The following is a 23458-nucleotide window of genomic DNA, read 5'->3' on the forward strand; positions in this document are numbered from 1 at the left end:
TGGAAGTTCTTGACAGATGTCTTATCAGATTTGTTAAAATTTTACCTGTTTCTATTTTGATGAGAATGAGTACCATTAAAGTTTTTATGAACTTATTTATGCACCAATTGAGACCATATGGTTTTTCTTCTTTAATGTATTGTGCGGAATCACCCACTTGTGTGGGAAAAGAAGTCTAAAATAAAACCCTTTTATCCCAAGTTATTATTTATTTTCATGAGGGGGGAGAAAAAAGAACCTTTAATGATAGTGAAAATATACTTTATTTTAATACAATAGCTGCCAGCAATATACTGGGTCCAGAGACAAAAGAAAAATACAAGCATTCTTCAATAGGCTTTCATTTGCCTTTTCAAATGATTTTAAAGGAAACGCTCCAATTCTGTTCAACATTATGACCGGGGGAGTTGAATTATTTCCCATGATAAAAATAAAAATTTGACAGTCCCAACATTTGATACTTTGTAAAGAATGGAATAAAAAAGCCCATATAGTATATAGATAATGAATGCTTCCCTCTCTTTGAATCAAATACTATTATAGCCAGTATAAGAAATTGGTTGATCAACTTGATGAAATGTGTATCAAAATGTTCATGAAAAAAAATACATATTTATCATGTTTACCTTGTAGATATTTTCTAAATGGATATTTTAAATGCTCAGAAATAAAAGTTATTTACATGCAACTCTGGAGAGACGCAAAACTCAACAGAAGTAAAACTGCCTAAATTCTAGAGTTGATTAATTTAGGGTAAGAATATGTGTCAGAAATGTTTTAATTGTATACAGATTGCCAAGGGCTTAAAGGTAAGTTGTCTAAGCCAAAGTTACCAGCTGCTAAAGTCTTATATTAATTTCATCACAAGACAACAATCCTAGTAAAAGATAACAGAGCTATACAGAAAAACTGCATTTACTTTTTCTTTTTAAAGGGAGTCAACTGAAATGGAGAACTTTCCAACTGTTGAACACGAAAACTTCACAGAGTCCCTTGGGGAACAGAGCTTCCATTCAGACTAATCTCCTTGTTGGTTTAAGTGAAGGGGGAAATGACTCAGTAGTTGCAGAAATAATAACAGATGATTTCCATTATATCAGCCCATACACACGAATTGTCGTGTAAACTTTTATCCCCAAATCTCCTAAGATTTAAGCTATCATCTCTGTACCAATATAAGATGGGGTAAAAGAGCATTTGCTGGGATCACCCTATTTACTGGCTGTTGTCCATTTGCCAATCTCAATTTCATTTAACTAACTTCCCTGATAAAAGTAATGAGGTCGTTCTACAGAGAAAAAAATCATTCTGCCTTCATCAATGTCGTAACAGTCTTACCTATTCCTTGGACATTGAGAGGGATGCATCATGGGATACATATTTTAAAGGTCGAGAACAATCATCGGATAAATTTTTCAAAGATAGAGAGTAAATATCCAAGGTAAAAATACTTCACAATTGAGTTTTAGACTGTATTTTTCATCATTCTATTCTAAGGAATGATGCTCTTTCCTCATTAGCTCTCTATTCCACACCACTGAGTCCACCATTCACTGGAAAGAACACCCCTTCTTTTGAATCTTTTAGCCGAATGCCAAGTTACCACTATTTAAAAATAGGGGAAGTGATGGTGGCTGTCTGTGTACTGGTGGCAAATGTGACACTTCTACCCAAAGAAGCTAATGCTATAGAATTTCTCAATAGATAACCTGTAGTACTTCTTCCTGGAACCAGAGAAATCAGCATCCAAAAGGTGGGTGCTCAACCTTTTGATCAGCAATAAAGAATTTTATCTCCCTGAGCCAAATGGATACAATATGGAGCTTTACTTATCTATTTGTACTAATTACCGGGAGGTTTAAAAAAAATGCAGTATGCTTATAAAAATCAGGTTGCTTCCATAAAGCCAGTGCTTACTAAATGTTAGCATGTCAAAGGGAGGAAATCATTGCCTTTTAAAGCAAAATCATTGCCTTTTAAAATTTCCAAAAACAGCCTGTGAGAAGTAGCACTTCTTAAACAAGTTAGGTAAAAAAAAAAAATTACTGAAAGTTTTCTAGTAACAACCCCATCTTTGGAGTAGTACCTAGAAAGTCCAATTGAAAAAAAATGAGTAAATACACAGCAAACTCCTTTTGTTTTCACTAAGTTCATCCTCCCTTGTTAGAGCACAAATACTTCCTGCTTTAGAACTTCAATTTAAGAAACAAACATGCAGAATGCTATTCCTCAACGTGGCTGTAGAAAAATCTAATGGAAGGGAACGCAATGGCTGATGTTAGGCAAAATTGCTGTAAATACGCACTCACCAGAACAACTGGAATTTAGTCGAAAAGGAGTGAGCCCAAAGACTAACAGTAAATGGGGGTGGGATGGGACAGCTGCTAATCTGTGTGTTTTGTCTTATTTTCAATATAGGATGGAGAATGGGTGTTTTGTGGTTTCCCACATTAAATAAGCTTTAGAAACAAAATTCTACTGGGTATTTTGACAAACCTTAATTTCTGCGTTAATTTTTACATTACTATTCATTGTACTGCTATAGCTAAGTCAACTAAGTATTAGTTTATGTAGTGTTGCTCAAAAGATCTACAAACAGCAAGATCTATGCTGACCTAAAAAGGAGCGTTTTAAAATAAAGAAAGCAATAATGTCCCAAATGAATGGCACTGGGCAAAGTACATCAGCAAACGCCACACTGAGACAGATACAGGGTGCCCGTTGGTTTAGCTTATATGGATAAAATGCTCAAAAAAGATTGAGAACATTATCCCTCCCTCTAAACTTTTAGCTTCTACATGGTGTCAGAGGTTATCATTGGTGTAAAGAATAAATGCTTTCGGGAAAAGTGAAAATCCACGTACAAAACAGAATAGCAAAATCTGTAGTGACTTTCTGCAGAGGCTCTCTCCCCTGGTGGTGCCGCCTTTAGTACATCTCCAGGATAGACTACACTGAAACAGAAGATTGTGCTACAGTAGCAATCCTTTCATATACTCTTACTAAGTATTATACAATTCCAAGAATACATAAATATCCCTTGTACCACGCATTATGCACCAGTTTGGGGCTGACTGATAAAGCCATGGTTTCTATTTTTAACAGTTAAACATTGCACCTCAACAGTCCTGCCATCTATACGCAGTGAAAGGACAAAATAGGGAGGGCTCTAGAGATAGGAAACTATCTCTAAAGTAAAAAGTTTGCGATGAACTGTCTCCAAATTAGAAGAGAGGAGGATTTGGGGTAGGGGAGGTAGGCAGGGTAAAATAATTTTAAAATAATACTGCTTAGGAGTGTATGTTTAAAGATAGCTACTGATCCATCCTTTATCCTAATCTTGAATAACTGCCATGTCAATGCAAAATAAAATTTCTATTTTATAGGAAGAGGAGCAGTCTGTTAGAAAAAGCATATTCTTAATCAGGAAGCGATGTGAAGACCTCTCTCGTAAGTGCTATTTTACTTGGTCAGTCTTTTGGCTACATCATTATATGCTATTTCAACCTCCTTATCACTGGGGCAGGTATTGGTGAACTCGTCCCTACTATAAGCATTAGTTAAGTATCTCCAGATGCCAGTCATTCTTTTTGGAATATCAAAGTTGCGATATTTTTTGGCCACCACCTGAAAGACAAAGAGATCAAAAGTTAACATTTATTTTCCATGTTTAACCAGAAACATCTCTAGATTTTAAGGAAAACTGATTTTGTCAAACTCTGAGAACTTCTATTTGAAAGAAAGCTTAATGTCCTCTATACCATTCTATCAATTTCATCAGAGAGGGGGGAGAATGAAGTTAGAAGTCACCTTCAATCTAACTAGAATCCTATATAATAAAAGGCCAATATGCAAATAGACCAAACAGTGGAACAACTGGTTGCTATGACGTGCACTGACCACCGGGGGCAGATGCTCAATGCAGGAGCTTCCCCCTGGTGGTCAGTGCACTCCCACAGGGAGAGCACCACATAGCCAGAAGCAGCGGGGGTGGTGGGAGTCTCTCCCGCCTCCACGGCAGCGCTAAGGGGCAGTGAGCCAAGCAATAAGGAGCAAGCAGGCGAGCAGTAAGGAACGAAGGGTCCCAGACTGCGAGAGGGATGTCTGACTGGAGTGGGCCTAAGCCAGCAGGCAGACATCCCCTGAGGGGTCCCGGACTGTGAGAGGGTGCAGGCCGGGCTGAGGGGAGCCCCCCACCCCCGTCTAGTGCCGAAATTTCGTGCACCGGATCTCTAGTTTGAATAATTACAAGGACTGCAAACCACACCAGAGATTCAAAAGTGTGACACTGACTGCAAACACCTGCTCTGGCCATTGGAAATCCCTGGGCAGATACATAAAACACACACACACACTATTTTAGATCTGTGTTTCTCTATCTAATCTTTACTGCACAACTAGTGTTTAATATTACTATTCTATTTAGCAGTGTCTTATACAATAAATGCTCAATAAGCATGTTTCCCTTGAACAGAAAAAGCCAGGTGCCCTAGCTGGTTTGGCTCAATGGATAGAGCGTCGGCCTGTGGACTGACAAGTCCCGGGTTCAATTCCAGCCAAGGGCATATGCCTGCATTGCTGGCTCAATCCCCAGTGGAGGGCATTCAGAAGGCAGCCAATCAATGATTCTCTCTCATCACTGATGTTTCTCTCTCTCTTTCTCTCTCCCTTTCTCTCTGAAATAAAAAAGAAAGAAAAAAAAGAAGAAAGAAAGAAAAAGCCAGGTGACCACAGAGCAGAATCTGATTACATGTCAGTTAGCAAACTCCAATCCAAAGTTACCTGTTACATCTCTGAATTTTTATGCAGTCAGAGAAAAATGTAATACTCCTCTTTCTCACACAGCTCAATTTTCAGACATAATTTCCATTTCGTTAACTCTATGATGTATAAGCCTAAGCAGCGTTGAATTACACTATTTGGGGGGGGGGGGGGGGGGGTTCCTAGTCATGTCAGAAGATCAGAGAAGTTGGCACACGAAGAAGTGCTGCCTTGGTACACAGCTGACGAGGTCGAGCGGCAATGAGACGCCACAGCCTACAGCCTACAGCCTACCTTCACGATGTGCAGTTTGGGCAGCAGGTTGCAATCAGCCAATGTCATTTCATTGCCATCCAGAAATCTGCGTGTGGAACACTTAATGTCCTCCATGCTGTTCTCATCAATTTCGTCAGGGAGGGGAGAATTCAGATACTCATCCAGCTTCTGCAGTGTCTTCAGGAGACCCCTCTCCAAGGCTGTAAGGAAGATGGGGATACTGTAAGAAGGGAGCTCACCCAAACCCCAAAGTAGAAGCATTACTCTTTCAGTCAGCAACTGTCAAATGCTCGCTCTGACACGAAGCACAAAGAACAAAACAGACAAGGGGCCTGCTCTCCTGGGATTACTTACACGGGGCAGGGGGGTGAGACAAACAAATCTGTTCAGATAAATATAAAAACAAGCATGACAGTTTCAGACAGCGGTATCTGTAAAATCTTGTTAATAGCTCAATAGCCCACATATGAACACATAGCATAGTTGATGTTTAAACTGGAAAGACTGGCCCTAGCTGGTTTGGCTCAGTGAATAGAGTGTCAGCCTGTGGACTGAAGGGTCCTGGGTTCGATTCCAGCCAAGGCACATGCCTGGGTTGCAGGCTCATTCCCCAATACGGGGTGTGCAGGAGGCAGCCCATCAGTGATTCTCATCATTGATGTTTCTATCTCTCTCTCCCTCTCCCTTCTTCTCTAAAATCAATAAAAATATATTTTAAAAAATAAACTGGAAAGATTGGTGAGAAAGAGCAAACCTACTAGTTCAATTCTAGGGAAGAAAATCCTGCTGATTTTTTACTCTCAATTTTAAGTCCTACTCGCCTAAGAATATTTGGATTTTTCACCACAAAATGTGTTGTTAAACCCCATTGCAAACAATCTGAGCAAAAAAACCTGGAGTTTTTGCACTAATATTACACAGGAAGCCAAGAACAGCGTATTGCATACTAACATGAAAAACAGAGATCAGATTAGAGCTGAACTGAGGGTGTCTCTAGACAAATAGATTAAGATGCTATAATTGTCGTGACTGAGAGAGAAGTGGGACAGAGCCAACCTTGTATATCTGGAGAGTCAAGTTAGTGGCCTTATTAGAGAGGAGGTGGGGACATCATTAGAAAGAAATATGGAATAAATATAGACAGATCATCTCTCATCCTTTCTTAACCTTCCCAATCCACCTTCACCTCCCACTCCCAGAATATATAAACTTACACAAATGATTACAGTACTTGGTTGTAAAAGAAAGTTAAATATTATGAGTTGACAACCTATTTAGCTATAAATTTGAATAAAGTTGGGTCTATTATTGAAAAAGGCAAAGTTTCCCATGCTGCCTATTACATATTTCACAGCAACATAAATATATCCTCACCCAACACTTTTTCTTCCAAAATGCTCCCACCTGCTCATCCCTTGGTCCCTTCAAGTAGTTCAGACAACAGACAATGGCCTTAACTAGATAAAAGGAATGATGGATTTTATACTGAAATAAGTCAGACAAAGACAAATGCAGAGATACCTCATCTGACTGAGTTTGCTTTACTGTGCTTCACAGATATTGTGTTCTTTACTAATTAAAGGTTTGTGGCAATTTGTGTTGAGCAAAGTTTATCAGTGACATTTTTCTTTTCTTAAAAAATATTTTTATTTATTTCAAAGAGAGGAAGGGAGAGGGAAAGAGAGAGGAACATCAATAATGACAGAGAATCCTTGATCGGCTGCTTCCTGCATATCCCCTACTGGGGATCAAGCCCGAAACCCCAGCATGTGCCCTGACCAGGAATCGAACCATGACCTGGTTAATAGGTCAACGCTCAACCACTGAGCCACACTGGCAGGGCTCAGTGCCATTTTCAACAGTGTTTGTTCACTTCGTGTCTCTCCGTTACATTTTTGGTAATTCTTGCAATATTTCAAACTTTTTCATAATTATTATATTCATTATGGTGATACCTGACCCATGATCTTTGATGTTACTATTGTAATTATTTAGGGGCACCACAAAACACCCCCATATCAAACTGAATTAATCAATCAATGTTGTGTGTGTTCTGACTGTTCCACTGACAGGCCATTCATTCCCCCATCTCTCTCCTCCTCGGGCCTCCCTATTCCCTGAGACACAACAATATTGACACAGGACAATCAAAAACTCTACAATGGCCTCTGAGTGTTCAGTGAAAGGAAGCATCACATTACTTCTCACTTTAGATCAAAAGCTACAAATGATTAAGCTCAGTGAGGAAGGCATGTTGAAAGCCAAGGTAGGCCAAAAGCCAGGCCTCTTGTGCCAAACAATTAGCCAAGCTGAGAATTCATGCAAAGGAAAATTCTTGACATTCTGCAGCCCATGGATCAAGGAGCAATTCTGACTTTCAAGTCTTATTTAAGAAATACATTTTGTAAAGCTATCACTGCCATAAATCATGCTTCCTTTGATGGATCTGGGCAAAGTCAATTGAAAACCTCTGGACAGGAGTCACCATTCTGGGTGCCATTAAGAACATTCATGAGTCATGGGAAGAGGTAAAAACATCACCATTAGCAGGTGGAAGGCGGTGGATTTCAGCCCCCCTTGCATGACACTGAGGGGGTTCAGACTTCAGTGGAGGAAGTGGCTGCAGATGTGGAGGAAACAGCAAGAGAACTAGAATTAGAAGTAGAGCCTGAAGATGTAGCTGAATCACTGCAATCTCACGATAAGCTTAAAACGGATGAGGGGTTGCTTTGAATGCATGAGCAGAAAAGTGGTTTGCTGAGATGAAATCTGCTGGTGAAGATGCTGTGAAGATTGCTGAAGTGACAACAAAGGATTTAGAATATTGCATGAACTCAGTTCAAACAGCGGCAGCAGGGTTTGAGAGCACTGACTAATTCTGAAAGAAGTTCTATTGTGGGTAATATGCTATCGATCAGCATCACATACTACAGAGAAACCGTCCATGAAAGGAAGAATCAACCAAGGAGGCAAACTTCATTGTTCTTATTTTAAGAAATTGCCACAGCGCCCCCCTCCCAACCTGCAACCACCACCACCCTGATCAGTCAGCCACCAACATGGAGTCAAGACCCTCCACTGCAAAAAGATTATGATTCATACAAGACTTGTGCCCTTACTAGATTACAGTAGGAACGTAACTTTTACATGTGCTGGGAAACCAAAAATTCATGCGACTCGATTTACTGAGACGCTCGCTTTACTGCAGTGATCTGGAACAGAACCCAGTGTCACTGAGGTACGCCTGGACCGTATGGTTTAACTTATATGTAGATCTAAAGAGCAAAACAAATGAGCAAACAAAACTCACAGAAACAGAGAATAGATGGATGGTCATCAGAGGGAAAGGAGGTTGGGGAGCGGGCAAAATTGGTGAAGGGGGAAACTAGAATTACTGTGGTGATTACAGCATATACAAAGATCAAATTGTTATGTTGTACACCTGGAAACTAATGCAATGTTACAAACCAATTTTACCACAATAAAAATAATTGGGATAATGATTATAATTGTCTAAATTTCCATGATAGCTAAAAATAACAGACTGCACACAAAAATTTTTAAATGCAAAAAAGGCAGTATCTAATCACTGAATATCTTGTAGTTTTTAATATGCTTTTAAAAAAATTTATTAGCGTGGTGACTGCCAGGCGGAGGGGGCTCAGAGGAGGGTACAGGGGGGATAGATGGTGACTGAAGGAGACTTGACTTGGTATGGTGAACACACAATACAGTGTACAGATGATGTGTTGTGTGGATGTGTGCACCTAAACCTGTATAATTTTGTTAACCAGTGTCACCCCAATCAATTCAATAGAAAGAAAAATTTATTAGTTATGTTCAGTCCTTGATACAGGTACTTTCTATTACTATTACATTTTAAAACATTTACATTTTAAACTCAGGGCTGGTTCACGTTAAACTAATAGTCCACTAAATCATGAACTTCTTCCTTGTATGATTAAATGAACAGAAGCATGGCCAGTAAGGAAGATAATACTGCCTGAATTTAAACATTGAAATAATGTCTGAAATGGACTTGAGTGGTATGGCAAGTCTGAGCAAGTTATTAATCTTCAACCTATTCTAAATTAATCCTTTTTATGAATTAATTTTCAAATGTATCCAATCCTATCTAATAATAGAGTAACATGTAAATTACCATCACTCTGCTACACCCACGATTGGGCGACGGGAGGCTGGGGGGCGGGACTCGGTGTGGCCTATCTGGCCATTGAGAGGCACGGATCCACTGCCACTGAGGGGGGCTACCCTGCTGTTGAGGTGCCTCTCAATGGCCAGATCCGCGGCCTGCCGCGGACACCCAGCTGCGCCTCTCAACGGCAGGGTAGCCCCCCTCAGCGGCCGCGGACCATCAAAAGTGGCGGAGCTGGGTGCCTGTCTGCTCCGGCACCAGCCGACAGGCACCCAGCTCCACCGCGAAAAGCGAAAGCGTGTAGGGGACCCTACACGTGCATGATTCAATCATGCACTGGGCCTCTAGTAGAAAATAAAATACCTTAAATTTCAAGGTTTATATCATATGATGCTTAGAATCCCAGATATAAGGCACGAACTAAAATTAAGATAACAAAACATTACAATTATTGTTCTTTCTATAATTTTGGACTTAGCACAGCTCCTGCAATCAAGTTCAATTGTGAAACCTGACAAGAATGTTGGGTAATTTTTCAAAGTTAAAAATGTCAGAATAAAGGATGTATTAGTGAACACAAAGAATGCTGAATTCGTTTGCTATAACTTTTATGTGGCAATATAAGGAATGGCCAACAAAATAAAGAAAAATAGAAGTATCGAAAGGCACTAAAGAGCATCATTTAATAAACAAGTTTTGAAGACAAACCATCACAAAGGAATTTGAGGTTGAGATAAAGAAAATGTAAAGATTAACCACTAGAGGGCAGTAGCTAGCCATCAGAAAGCAGCTCCTTGTCTTTTGTAATTAATAAGTAGCACTATTGTTCTCCAATACCCCTGCTGTAGTAACACTAGCATCTCTAAAAAGGTCTTTCAAAGGCTCTCAAAAAAATGAGTAAGTATAACAGAAGCCATACAGTCAGTTTTAAATTAATTATGGAAATCAAAACACCCTTTTTTGCCTAAGAGAACACAGCAAAATTTAAGATTAGCACACATGCACACACCAGGGTCAGAAGTATGGGGAAATGAATACTTTCACGTTAGTGGAAATATTAACTGGTATACGCTTTTGGAGAAGAAAGCGTTTTAACCTATTTGGAATCTAGTACAAGGCAGCATTGTTTGTTATAATGAAAAAAAAGAGAGAGAGAATCTCAATGTCTACCAACAGGGAAGTGGTTAAAAATCCATGTTATGAAATATTAAGCAGCATTTCTTAGAAAATGAAGTAAAGTTCGATATTTTAAAGAATTTCTACCACATAATATGTGAAAAAGACAACTGCATAATGTAAAATATAAATACACATTTATGTACGCTGCAAAATTACATAGAAAAAAGGATGTATACTGTTGGGGAAGAGATTATATAATGTGATTAAGGAGCACTGAAATTTTATTAAATTTATATTTATACTACTTGACCTTTTTAAATAAGCAGGTATAACTCTATTACCTGCATAATTCGAATGAGTAAACATAAGGCAGAGCCATTAAATATAACAAGACCCTAACTGTTGTAGAAAACAATACAATTCACAAAGAAGAAAACACAAATTATGAACGCTTACATGGATAAAACTATATTTTAAATCTCCTGCTAGTTTTAATAAAGGGTAATCTGACATAAACCATTTTTAAAGGCTAGGTAACACATTAGAGGAAAACAAGAGAAGTAGTGCGTATTTAAAGATGATTAAATATATAATGCAGTTTCATAGCTACAATGATTAGCAATCATCCTCTGATTCCACTTTTCCAGAGAGAAAGAGAGGAAGGGAAGGAGAATGAGTCTTGAATAAAAAGGAACTAATTAGAACCTAAAGATTCAATTCCTCCATTTAGAAATAGGAATTTGGACATTAAGGAATATGCTTCAGAGCATATAATGGCAGATTTTCATCACTAGTAAATTCAGGGAAATGAAGATTATTATAAATACCAAACAGACTAATAAATTATCTATTAGTTACATTTGGGGGCTTAATAAATTATATAAATTAACTGAGGTATAAACAGATTTGGGACAGGTTGTACCTAACCCATCCCCATAAAAGGAATTACTCATTAATCTCCTTTAATGTTTCAAAAGATTTCACAAACTCGTACTCCCAATCAACTTGGACAAGTTACCAAAAGAATTATATATTTTACCTATCAATCTCTCTATCTCTCAATCTATCTCAGGCGTCCTCAAACTACGGCCCGCGGGCCACATGCAGGTGTTTTTGCCGTTTTGTTTTTTTAATTCAAAATAAGATATGTGCAGTGTGCATAGGAATTTGTTCATAGTTTTTTTTTAAACTATAGTCCGGCCCTCCAACGGTCTGAGGGACAGTGAACTGGCCCCCTGTTTAAAAAGTTTGAGGACCCCTGATCTATCTATCATCAGTGTTTCCCTTTATTTTATTCTTTAAATCTTATGTTTACTTTGGACCCCAATCTAAAATACTGTAGCATCCAGGCATTTGATCCCTTACTTTGAATGAGGTCTTAAAATTGTCCAAAGCTTTGTAAAATATTAGAGTTTATAAAGTATTTCACAGGCTGGTAAAACTAATCAAAGACCTGCCTATTCTGACTTACCATATAACAAATCCATCTCTATGTAAGTTGTTCATTGTTTGGAGAAAAGAAGTTGAATCATTCATTTCCTATGCTTAGTTAAGGCATTTAATTGTGTGAGACAGATAATAGACTTGCAACAAATATGCATAAGGGAGACCAATTAAGATACAAAATTATTTGGAACATTGTTTTTTTTCTAAAGTCTCATGGCCGTGACAGGCCCCTGTGGGGAGAAGTTGCTTGGCAACTGGAATTCTTATTTACCAACAGGTAATTTAATATAAGGCCTTCTAAGTTATGCACAGTGTAATCCACTGTTGTTTGTTATCGGTTACAGAATTCTAAGGACAGTCAGTAAGCATAGGTGGCTACTTAAGACAGTTAACAAATTGATAGGAAAAAATAGAATACAAAGCTATACCTAAATGACTCACTCTCTGCCCTCAACCCCATCCACCAAAGCAATTTTTTTAAGCAAACACATTTTTTTCCTCTCCTCCCACCAAGTGTCAAAAGAAATTCAACCACTCCCCAGCTTCCAAAAGCCACAAAGAGAAATAAAAACATTATGATTTAACTAAGAGAGTTCAAAGAACTATGCAGCAAGAGTATCTGGGTATAAAAGACAGTTTTATGAAAAGAAAAGGTAGAACAGAACAGAAACGGTGGACAGAACGTGCTCCAGTGTAACTGTTTACTTAGTGTATAAAATGCTTAGACAGAAACATTAGTCCGAAAAAAAGCCAATTACTAAGGAGAGTTGTTCCCAAACCTCTCAAACACATTTAATAGATGTAAGCCAGGCCCGAGCACTCACCTTCTCCCTTTTCTCCTTCACTGTAGAAAAACATTTCATGCAGTGAATATTACCCCAGGAACCATTGAAATTCAATACTAATTTATAAAATGCAGCAACTTTACATTTTAATAATATTTTTTAAAAGCCTGAAGCCTGAAAAGCTTGGAAATCTGTCTAAGTGATAAGGAAATTAGCAACTGTTTCAATATTTAAAAAAATGTTATTCTTGCTTAACCAGCTCTGATCCCCCACCCCACCCCGCTTTCGTATTCTTGGCCATTTGCTGCCATAAACTCCTACCCAAAAGAACCCCTCTAGGGTATCCACAGGGTTAGGGACAAAAAAACAGCAAGAGGCAGATCACTCACTTCAGATCACCCTACACTCGGAAGTTTCTCCCCCATATTAACTTTTGTAAGGGTGTCCCTGAGCAAGAGAAATAAGATGTCAGGAATCTTGCTAACAAGTGCCCTGTTGTGTTGTTACCAAGTTTTCCTACTTTGAGAAGTCATTAGTGACACAAACAGCTTTTTATTCAAAAAGCACACAATGTATATTTTATATATTTAAATCTCACATATTCATATATTTCTTTTTTGAATAGGAAAATATATATTAAAAAAATTCAACAGCCTACAGGGGTGGGGAACCTTTATTCTGCCAACGGCCATTGGGATATTTGTAAGATTATCTTCGGGCCATACAAAATTATCAACCTAAAAAAACAGCCTGTTATATTTGGTCAAACATTTCATTAACTCACCCCTAATGCCTTGGCAGGGCCCGACCAAATGATTTCACGGGCCTTTGCCCGCAGGCAGGACGTTCCCCACCCCTGTACAACACTGGTGGAGTCCCTGACCAGGTAGCTCAGTTGGTTAAGGTGTCAGCCCGATACACCAAGGTTGCTGGTTCCATCCCCAGCCAGGGCACAACAAGAACCAACCAATGAATGCATAAATAAGTGGAGCAAAATCAAATCTATAAATAAAAACAAAAATTAAAACGATGATTAAAATCTTTAGGAGCTAGCTTTTTGGTTATTGTTGTTAAGTCTTAATTAAATACGAATGCTCTCCCTATACAGTTTGCTTAACATCCCAAAGGAAAGAAAAAGGGAAATTAGTGAATGGTGTGGCTAAACAGGTTCATTAAATGGGACCTCTTTCAGCCCAGCCGATGTGGCTCAGTTGCTTGGGCATCTCCCATGCTCTGAAGGGTTGACGATTTGATTCTGATCAGGACACATGCCTGAGTTGCAGGCTTGATCCCCATAGGGAGCAATCGGGAAGCAGCCATTCAGAGGCAGCCAACTGATTCACTTTCACATCAATGTTTCTGTTTCTCTCTCTCTCTCTCTCTCTCTCTCTAAAATTCAATTTTTAAAAAATGGAGAAAAAAACACACACACACAAAAGGACCTCTTTCAAAGAGGCTTCCCTCCGATATACCAAATATAAGTTTGGTGAATGAAATAATGAGAGAGTGTGTCCTTTTAATAAATAAAAGAAAATCACATCCCTATTACCTAAACCATTCTCACCATGAAAATATGACTTGAAATTAAAATCCTACTTTTAGGATGCAGAGAAATTTGGAAGGCTGGTGAATCTAAAGGCTCTCTTAGAGCAAATCCAAAAATTGCTCTGTAAGGGGTAATTAGCACAAAAATCCACTGAGGCTGATTTTAGAATGCTGGCACCTAACAATAAACAAGATTTAGTAATGGTTTAAATTAAGCTCCATCAATCCATTGTTTTTGATACGCCATTAGTTCTTTGCATAGCTCCCTTCACACAATATGAGAACAAATTATCTCAATAAACATTTTACCACACACCTATTATATTGCTAGGTACTGTCCCACGAGCTAGAAACACAGAAAAACAGCAATTTAAGGACTTAACCTGGTTTTCCTCAAATCTCTGATCAACTGTGAAAGCCAGTTTTTAACACATATGGGAATAATGTCTGGACTCCAAAGTATTCATTTATAATCATTCTCATAATAGGGGTTGTTGTTTTTGTGCAGTGATAATCCAAACATTCTTTTTACCTTCATTAGCCTCTGGCCTGGAATTCTTAATATATGCAGAAAACTTGGCAAAGATGTCCATTCCAGCAGTATTTGATTCTGGGTGCTTTGGCGAAAGCTTTAAGTACCTAAATGGAAAAGTGACAATGTATTATAGATCCCCTAAAGATACATTAACATAAATTCCCTCCATCAACAAACCATTGTGCTAGCAGTTCCTAGACATCTTTTAACAGTTACTATTACTCTAAGAAATACCATCATCTGTTTTCTAGGATTTTTTTTTTTATAAAGAGTAGTTACTTTTTTAAACATTTTTTAAAATGTATTTTATTGACTTTTTATAGAGAGGAAAGGAGAGGGATAAAGTCAGAAACATCGATGAGAGAGAAACATCAATCAGCTGCCTCCTGCATACTCTCCACTGGGGATGTGCCCGCAACCAAGGTACATGCCCTTGACCAGAATCAAACCCGGGACCCCCCAGTTCGCAGGCCGACGCTCTATCCACTGAGCCAAACCGGCCAGGGCTAGGATATTGTTTTAAATATATTTTTATTGATTTCAGAGAGGAAGGGAGGGGGGGAGAGAGACAGAAACATCAACGATGAGAGAGAATCACCGATTGGCTACCTCCTGCAAGCCCCACACTGGGGATCAAGCCCACACCCTGGGCATGCGCCCTGACTGGGAACTGAACCCCGACCTCCTGGTTCATAGGTCAACGCTCAACCACTGAGCCACGCCAGTCGGGCTGTTTTCTAGGATATTTTTAAGATTTTTTTTGTCCTTAGGAAACAAAGCTCTGCACGGTGTTTTTGTTCACGTATTAATATTCTTGGCAATCCAAAGGCATCCGCACTCCACCTACGTTTTACAAACTAAAACGCTGAGGAGACTGTCTACTCGTTCAGAGACTTGTGCCAAGCCAATGGCACTTTAGAAAGAGATCCCTAGGGCGGCGCTAAGGAAGCTTTCTGTGATGATGGAAATATTCTATATCTGAATTGTCCAATTCCGTATCCCATTAGTGGTATGTGGCTATTTGAACATGAATTTAGAGTAATGGCAATTAAATAAAGTCAAGAATTCACCTTCTTCCAGCTGCAGAGCTTTCTTAAATAGGAATGCTAGCCTGAAGCTTGGTGTCTGGTGCCCTGAACCAGCCCGTGCAGCAGCGCCAGAGAACCCTGACCGCAGCAGAAGCCTAGGCTGTCAGCATCTTGTTCATCCGGAGGGTTAGGGACAAAAACAGCCAGAGGCAGACCACTCACTTCAGATCGCCCTACACTCAGGATTTTCCAAAACCTCTCGTATATTACATTTTGTAAGGGGCACTGAGCAACAGAAAAATAAGATGTCAGGGATTTTGCTAGCAAGTGCTTAGTCGTGCTGTTACGAAGTTTTCCTACTTGGAGAAGTTATTAGTGATACAACAGCTTCAAAAAAAAAATGACATAAACGTGTATTTTACGTATTTCAATTTAAAACACACATACCCATATATTTTTTCCTCAAATTGGAAAGTAGATGTAAAAAAGTTTAACACTTTGCTCTTTCCTCTTGCATCAGCAGCTCCAGGGACTCAGGGCTAAGGAATTCAGACTCATAGAACCACTTTAGGAAAGGTTTATCAGCTAAAAGGCCCTCCAAAACTCCACCGGAAAATGGGCTTTCAGGCAGTAAAACTTTAGAAAAATATCTTATATTGAACTATAATTTAGATTTATTTATATATTTTAAGGTACTGTCTTATCACTTTTCTTTAAATTAAAAATGAAGATGAGGTATTTTTTAGATAGAAATTTAGTTCAATTGCAAGGTGTGGTTTCAGGTCAGTTCTTATAGTCATATTTTTTACACTTTACTATTTTGAATGCAAGAAATAATATATTTTCTAAAAATTGGACACAGTAGCCCCCAATTTGGCTTAGTGGATAGAGCATCGGCCTGCAGACTGAAGGGTCCTGGGTTCAATTCTGGTCAAGGGCACATGCCTGGGTTGCAGGCTCAATCCCCAGTAGGGGGCGTGCAGGAGGCAGCCAATCAATAATTCTCTCTCATCATTGATGTTTCTATCTCTCCCTTCCTCTCTGAAATCAATTTAAAAAATAATAAATAAATAAAAATTGGACACAGTATACTATATGGTCAAGAAGAATATAAAATATCTATGGAACATCTATATGTTCAAGCTATCTTTCTTTGTTAATATCTCTCAATTTTTAAGCTTAAAGATTTCTCTTATAAACAAAGTTATTTAAGTAAGTACTTTTAGTGAACAATTATAGTAAATTAATTCCTCCCGAGCTTTTATATATACATATATATATTACGTATTTTTGTTTTTTTCTCCTATCTATAGAAAACCTTATCCACACACACACGTTTTGTTTCCCTGCCTGAGCTGTTACAGTTAATCCCTTCTTCAACATCCCTGGGTTTCCCTTGACTACAAAAACAACCAACTTCCAACTTAAATGCTTTCACCACTGGTAACACAGTACCTTCATTGACTCATGCCAACAAAAAAATAGTGCAAGGAACCTAAGTGCCTACCCAAATACATTTATGTCCTTCTCCAGCCAAGTTTCCAAAATTAGTCTTCTTTTCCCCAACCAGTATTTAGCTGTACCAACTTTTTCTACTGAAGTAAACTTCATAATTCTCAAAATAACTTACAGGAAGGCAGGCTGACATTACAGATCGTGTATATATTCACTATTCACATATATATATATATATATATATACACACACACACACACACACACACACACACACACACACACACTTATTCTAATTATTATCTATTATGTGTCAGGCATTGTACTAAGTGTTGGGATGTAATGATGAGCATTTCTATATGAGCATACTTAGTTGAGATCTGTTTTGATGAGCACGTAAGAATGAAGGACTGTCAATCAGCATATCCTTATTCATATGGAAATAGACGCTATTAAAATTTTTTAAAAACACTGTCTCTAAAGCAGGTTAAACATGCCCTGTTTTTCCCTTCCAAGACAAACCATTAAGTTTATGTGCACACAATACTACAGCTACAAGAGACCATCTCAATGTTTCATTTTGCCTAAAAGGAATTATTTTCCAGCCCCAAAGTCACTGGATTAATTAAACGTTTTCCCAAACTAAAACAAACGTATTTCCTCTCCTCAGGTACAGTGTTGTTAAAACACAAATCAGCCCAGCTAGTGTGGCTCAGTGGTTGAGTGTTGACCTATGAACCAGGAGGTCATGGTTTGAGTCCCATCAGGGCACATGCCCAGGTTGTGGGCTCGATTCCCAATAGGGGGTATGCAGGAAGCAGCCAATCAGTGATTCTCTCTCATCACTGATGTTTCTATATCTCTCTCCCTTCCTCTCTAAAATCAGTAAAAATATATTTTAAAAACATATTAATAAAAAAACATAACACTGGATTTTATTAAGTCAATTATTATTAGTTTTAGCAGATAGCTTGATAAAACAATAATTTTCAATTATTGTAACAATCATTTTAACATTTAACAAAAGGAAGGTAACTAGTTAATAAAAGGCTATGTGTCAACCATAGAATGGACATGAGCATCCAGGGTATTTAGACTTTTAGATTAGTCCTTTACTCTGTATTAATGGTAGACTAGCTAATAATATTTCCATCATTTTAGGAAAGATTTCATATATTTTCTCCTTTCTCGTACTAATGTAAGAATAAAGTCTGGTTATACAGCTTATTAAATTATCCTTATAAATTTGTCGGCCTGTGGACTGAAAGGTCCCAGGTTCGATTCCGGTCAAGGGCATATCCACAGTAGGAGGTGTGCAGGAGGCAGCTGAATCGGTGTCTCTCTCATCCATGTTTCTAACTCTCTATCCCTCTCCTTTCCTCTCGGTAAAAAAAAAAAAAAAAAAAAATCAATAAAAAAAAATTTTTTTTTTTAAGAAAATCACAGAGGTAGAAGAAATCAGCTCAGGAAACAAGCTACAAAGGCAAAAGAAGGGCCCCTGGAACTTAAGAGACAAGGAAAATGCCCCCAAGGGAAGAGGGAGGGGACAGGTGGAGGCAAACTCTACACAGACAGCAGCACTGGGTCCTCAAGTCTTTTTTTTTTTTTTTTTTAAATATATTTTTATTGATTTCAGAGAGGAAGGGAGAGGGAGAAAGAGATAGAATCATCAATGATGAGTGAGAATCATTTGTTGGCTGCCTCCTGCATGCCCCGTACTGGAGACCAAGCCCACAACCTGGGCATGTACCCTGACTGGGAATCAGACCCTGACCTCCTGGTTCATAGGTCGACGCTCAACCACTGAACCACACCGGCCTGGCTGGGTGCTCAGTCTTGAGGGTATTTATCTGGAGGTTGCAGGGGAGGATTCCAAAAGAATATTCAGCCCCAGCTGGTTTGGCTCAGTGGATAGAGCATCAGCCTGTGGACTGAAGGGTCCCGGGTTCAATTCCAGTCAAGGGCACATGCCCAGGTTGCGGGCTCGATCCCCAGTAGGGGGCGTGCAGGAGGCAGCCGATCAATGATTCTCTCATCATTGATGTTTCTAACACTCTCTCTCCCTCTCCCTTCCTTTCTGAAATCAATAAAAATATATATATTTTTTAAAAATAATATTCATCAGCTTTCCAGGTGAATAAATTCAACTTTCATTGCCTGTATTTCTCATTTTTAAAAAAGGCTTCATAATACCTTTGAGAGCTCTTCTCCAAAAGTATCTAGCTTTCTCTATCCTTCTATCCTTTTATCAGTAAGTTAGCCAAGTGTATAGTCCTGCTTTAGTTAAAATTCCAAGTTTCAAAGCTTTTTGGGGGCAGGGGGTGGGATGGAGGAGGCAAAGTAGTTCCTTCATTCAAGCAAGGGAAACTAAAAACAAAAACTTTCTCTTATTTCTTCTATGGGTAAAGTGTTTACCCATAGAAGAAATAAGAGAAAGTTTCTTCTTAAAACCTATAGTTACACTGACCAGCAAAAGCTGCTTGATTTAAGCTTTTCGTTAGTCTGTAAATTCAAAACAACTCTAGAATAGACAGTTGCCTGTATTTATATTTGTCATGACTAAATCAGAAGTGCTCACATAAAAACACTCTGTTCTCATTATCATCAAATGCCAAAACCATTTATTAGAAATGCTAGATTTTCATCTACCAGCTTGTGGAACAATTCTGCCTTTTCGCCTCATCCTATTTGGAAACAAGAAGGCTTACAATTTTGTGAAGAGGATCAGCCAGAGTTAAGGACCTGAGGTCTACCTGCTCTAAGTGACAGTGCGCAGGATGGTGCCTGAATGCCACAGAACAGTAAAGGGAAGGGAGAGGAACGCATGCCACAGTCCAGGAACCCGCCTCCTCCTAGTCCTCCTCGCAATACAATTCTGCGTGACAGAGACCACTATGCCGCCTGCTGAGCAGTTCACATTACGGGTCGCAGCGCCCACGGAAGGGAAGGAATTCCCAACCCAAACATGCTGTTGCAATGCATATAAACAAAAGCTCCTCAGAAGTTAAACCTCACCTACTTTTTTAAAAGGACTCATTAAATTCAGTTTGACAACCACCTTCAGTCCAACCTGCTCATCAGAGGAAAGGAAATTTTCTAGGATTTCTCTTCGACCCTTCCTTTAAGCTCGAGCTAGCCTTCAATTTGGTACTCTTTAAAGCACAACCCCACTTAAAGACACATTCTACCTCTTTTATAAAAGTCAAACTCAACGAAATGAGAATCAGAAAGAAGACAATAGGAGAAACATGGGTTTTTGAAGTTACATAAACCTGGCTTTGGAAGTAAGTACGTCAGCTCTGCCACCATTAACCTTAGACAAATTGTTTGGATTACTCATCTTCAGTTTCTTCATAAAGTCTTTGAGAGGATTGAGATAATCCACAAAATAACCCATAATGCACTGTACACAAGGCACATAATGGTACTTGAATGTTAGTTAATAACAGCAGAGGTATTAGCAACATCAAAACACTCCTTTCTAAATTAAGTGAATTATAAAACTATTTCAAAACTCTCTTTAGATTATAAGCTACAACATAAAAACAAAGAAATTTCCCTTAGAGAGAATTTAGCACACTGTGAACCCTGTATAACAGAAAGATCTCCAAGTTTTAAATTAAATTATTTAAACTGAAAGAAAAGACTATCTCTGGTTAATGTATCTCTATGAATACATCCAAACAAAATGAGGCTGAAGTTTCTATATATAAAAAGCAAAGTGAAAATGTTTATTTCCAAGGTCCAATTAAAAAACTGATGTCTTACAGAGGACTGGACGTCAAGAAACCAGAATATGCTGATATTAGACCTATTATCTTAATGTCCATTTCCTCTGAGAAAAACAACAAGAAGGTCTAATAAAAATTACTTTTGTTGTTGTTGCTGTTGATGAAGAAGACTATATGAAAATATAAGAAAATGTCCATTTGACTGAAATGGTATATAAAGGTATCAGCATACTGATTTTAAAAACAACTATCTTGGGAGAATTTACACGTTAAACACTGCAGACAAAATACAGTTTTCTTCACAGCGGATGGCAAGTCATTCAAACAGTCCCTCTGTTTATAATTTAATGTTGGTACAATGATCTACAGTTACAGGAGAGGAAGATCACTTTCATTACTGTCTGAGGACAAGCAGACAAATGTGGAACTTCCCTCGGAGCTGACAGACTTTAAGAATTAAAAAGGGATCTAGTAGGTTCTATGATGCAACATTCTTTCATAAGTTATTTCTACTAAGTTGGATATATGGTCATAACAGCTCCTTACTGATATGTATAAACCTACAATTTACATTTTGCAAATACAAAGATCCTAGTTTGGATTTATTGGTATTCTGCTTATATACAAGGTCTGGAGGAAAAGTCAAGATACAGTTTTATTAGTGTTGGTCTGAAGAAACTTTACTGGGAATGGAAGGAAGGTTTGGACTCCTGATAAGTAGAGGTAAAAGAAGTTTGAAGCTCTTAGAAAAACAGGAAGGAAGGCAGAGGATAAGCTTTTATAATACAGGACTAAGAAAATGAAATTTTAAGCTAGTATAGAGGCCAATGCTGCTAAACAGAGGCCAATTCTGTTCACAATGGAAGATGGGTTAGATACCTCAGGTCTCCAAAAGAAACACTATTGATACAAAATTAATCTTCTGCCTAGAATGATTGCCACTCCTTCCCTCACCTGCTGAATGCCACTTTTTTAAAATTAAAGTTTAATTCAAGTCATCTCTAAAGCCTTTCCCGATTGCACTCACTTTCTTTCCTTTTTGCCATTTAATCATTTATTTTTCAGTTACAGTTGATCCACTCACTTTCCCAAACCACCACCAGCACTACCACCATCCATATTTGTGCTGCAGGAACTAGGTCTTATTCACTATTGTGTCCACAGGGTTTTGTTGCCCAATAACTGTTTGCACAGTGAGTGAATGAATGAATATTGAGTCATTAGTTATTTTGGAAACCTCTGACTCAATAATCCCATTTCTGGGAAATGTATCTGGATATAGAAGATAAATGAGGGTAACTAGCAAGAAAAGGGGGGGGGGGGGGGGGGAGCTGGTTCAGTTTTGAAGATAATGAAACTGGAAAAGCCTAAAAGAATTCAGTAATGCTTTAAACCTATGCCAAGATTACAGTATGATGCAAAACTGCCTATCTGAAACTTAGCTAGTTGTCATGAGAGTTCATCTAGTCTACAACTGTACTTTACATTATAGGAAACAGAACTATAAAACTGTTAACCATGTAGGACCTGGGGATCTAGAACAAACACCTCAAAGAAGTACATAAATACAAAATTAATTCCAGGGACACAGTCTAAAAAGTCAATTCCCTTGGGTGGTAGCTTCAGAACGTTCCCTTTGAAATGACCTGGTAAGAAATCCCCAGCAACCTGCACCACACACCTGCTTATACACCCAGGCTGGGCTCAGTTTAAATCTGTCTTTCCCCTCTTTTCTCCTCCCTAAACTTCTCTTTCAACTTGGAACCAATATCCCTCAAATAACCAGTCTTTCCTGACCTATCTCACATGCCCCAAACCTACTTACACCATGACATCTACAGCTTCCTACCTAATTCTGACATCTGTGTAGAATTAATTATAATAAATGAAGAGAAGTCCTAGTCATTCCAACTTAACACTGTGAGAATTTAACTCAAGTACCAGTCAAGACAAAGCTTTAAAGAGATGGAAGAATTTCCATGCATTTTTCTTTGATACTCACTTGGGAGGGCATAAGACTTCTTCAAGAAATTCTTCAATCTTATTTACATCCGTTTTGACTTCATTGTTGAAAGTTATAAATGGTGGATGGGTCCCAGGAGCCAAGTTCTGCAGGTCTACAGGCTTCCTGTTAAGCAAAAACAGTGGTCAAAATTGGACAGAAGGTGTATCAAGTCATCAAGCAAAGAGAATCTAAGATTCTTCAACTTCTAGTTCTCACCTGGCACTCTGAGGCCTCAGGTGTTTTGTTTGACCCACAAAGGCTCATTTTACAGATGCTTTCCAAACACTTAACATTTCAGGAACTGCAGTGTGAGATAAATGAAACTGAACTGATAGGCAGTGGCTAAAAATGTATAAATCTTTGGTTTATATCATGAAAGGCCTTCAATAAATATTCCACAATTCAGTCAAACTCATTCAAACGTTTGCCTTGAGTGACATATCTAGGAAAAGCAAAGTACACAGAATTCATGCTTCAGATAAGAGCAAAAAATATACTTCAATGTTTGTGGGATTTTTTTCCGTTCTTTTTTTAATGTTTTATTGGTTTTAGAGAGGAAGGGAGAGTGGGGAAGAGAGGAAGAGAAACATAGATGTGAGAGAGAAACATCGATTGGG

General features: G+C 38.4%; 1 protein-coding gene across 1 annotated transcript in view; it reads right to left on the minus strand.

The window, feature by feature from the left end:
* Window positions 1-239: 239 nt before the first annotated feature.
* CLIC4 (chloride intracellular channel 4) overlaps window positions 240-23458 on the minus strand; it is a 57582-nt gene continuing 34363 nt past the window's right edge. The window contains exons 3-6 of the mRNA XM_079777217.1: window positions 22839-22964; window positions 14621-14727; window positions 5056-5237; window positions 240-3627 (exon numbers count right to left, since the gene is read on the minus strand). Of these exons, the coding sequence (XP_079633343.1) occupies window positions 3463-3627; window positions 5056-5237; window positions 14621-14727; window positions 22839-22964 (580 nt within the window). The 3' untranslated portion in view covers window positions 240-3462. The remainder of the gene's footprint in view (window positions 3628-5055; window positions 5238-14620; window positions 14728-22838; window positions 22965-23458) is intronic.

The sequence above is a fragment of the Cnephaeus nilssonii genome (assembly GCF_951640355.1).
Source record: "Cnephaeus nilssonii genome assembly, chromosome: 7".
Lineage (NCBI taxonomy): Eukaryota > Metazoa > Chordata > Mammalia > Chiroptera > Vespertilionidae > Cnephaeus > Cnephaeus nilssonii.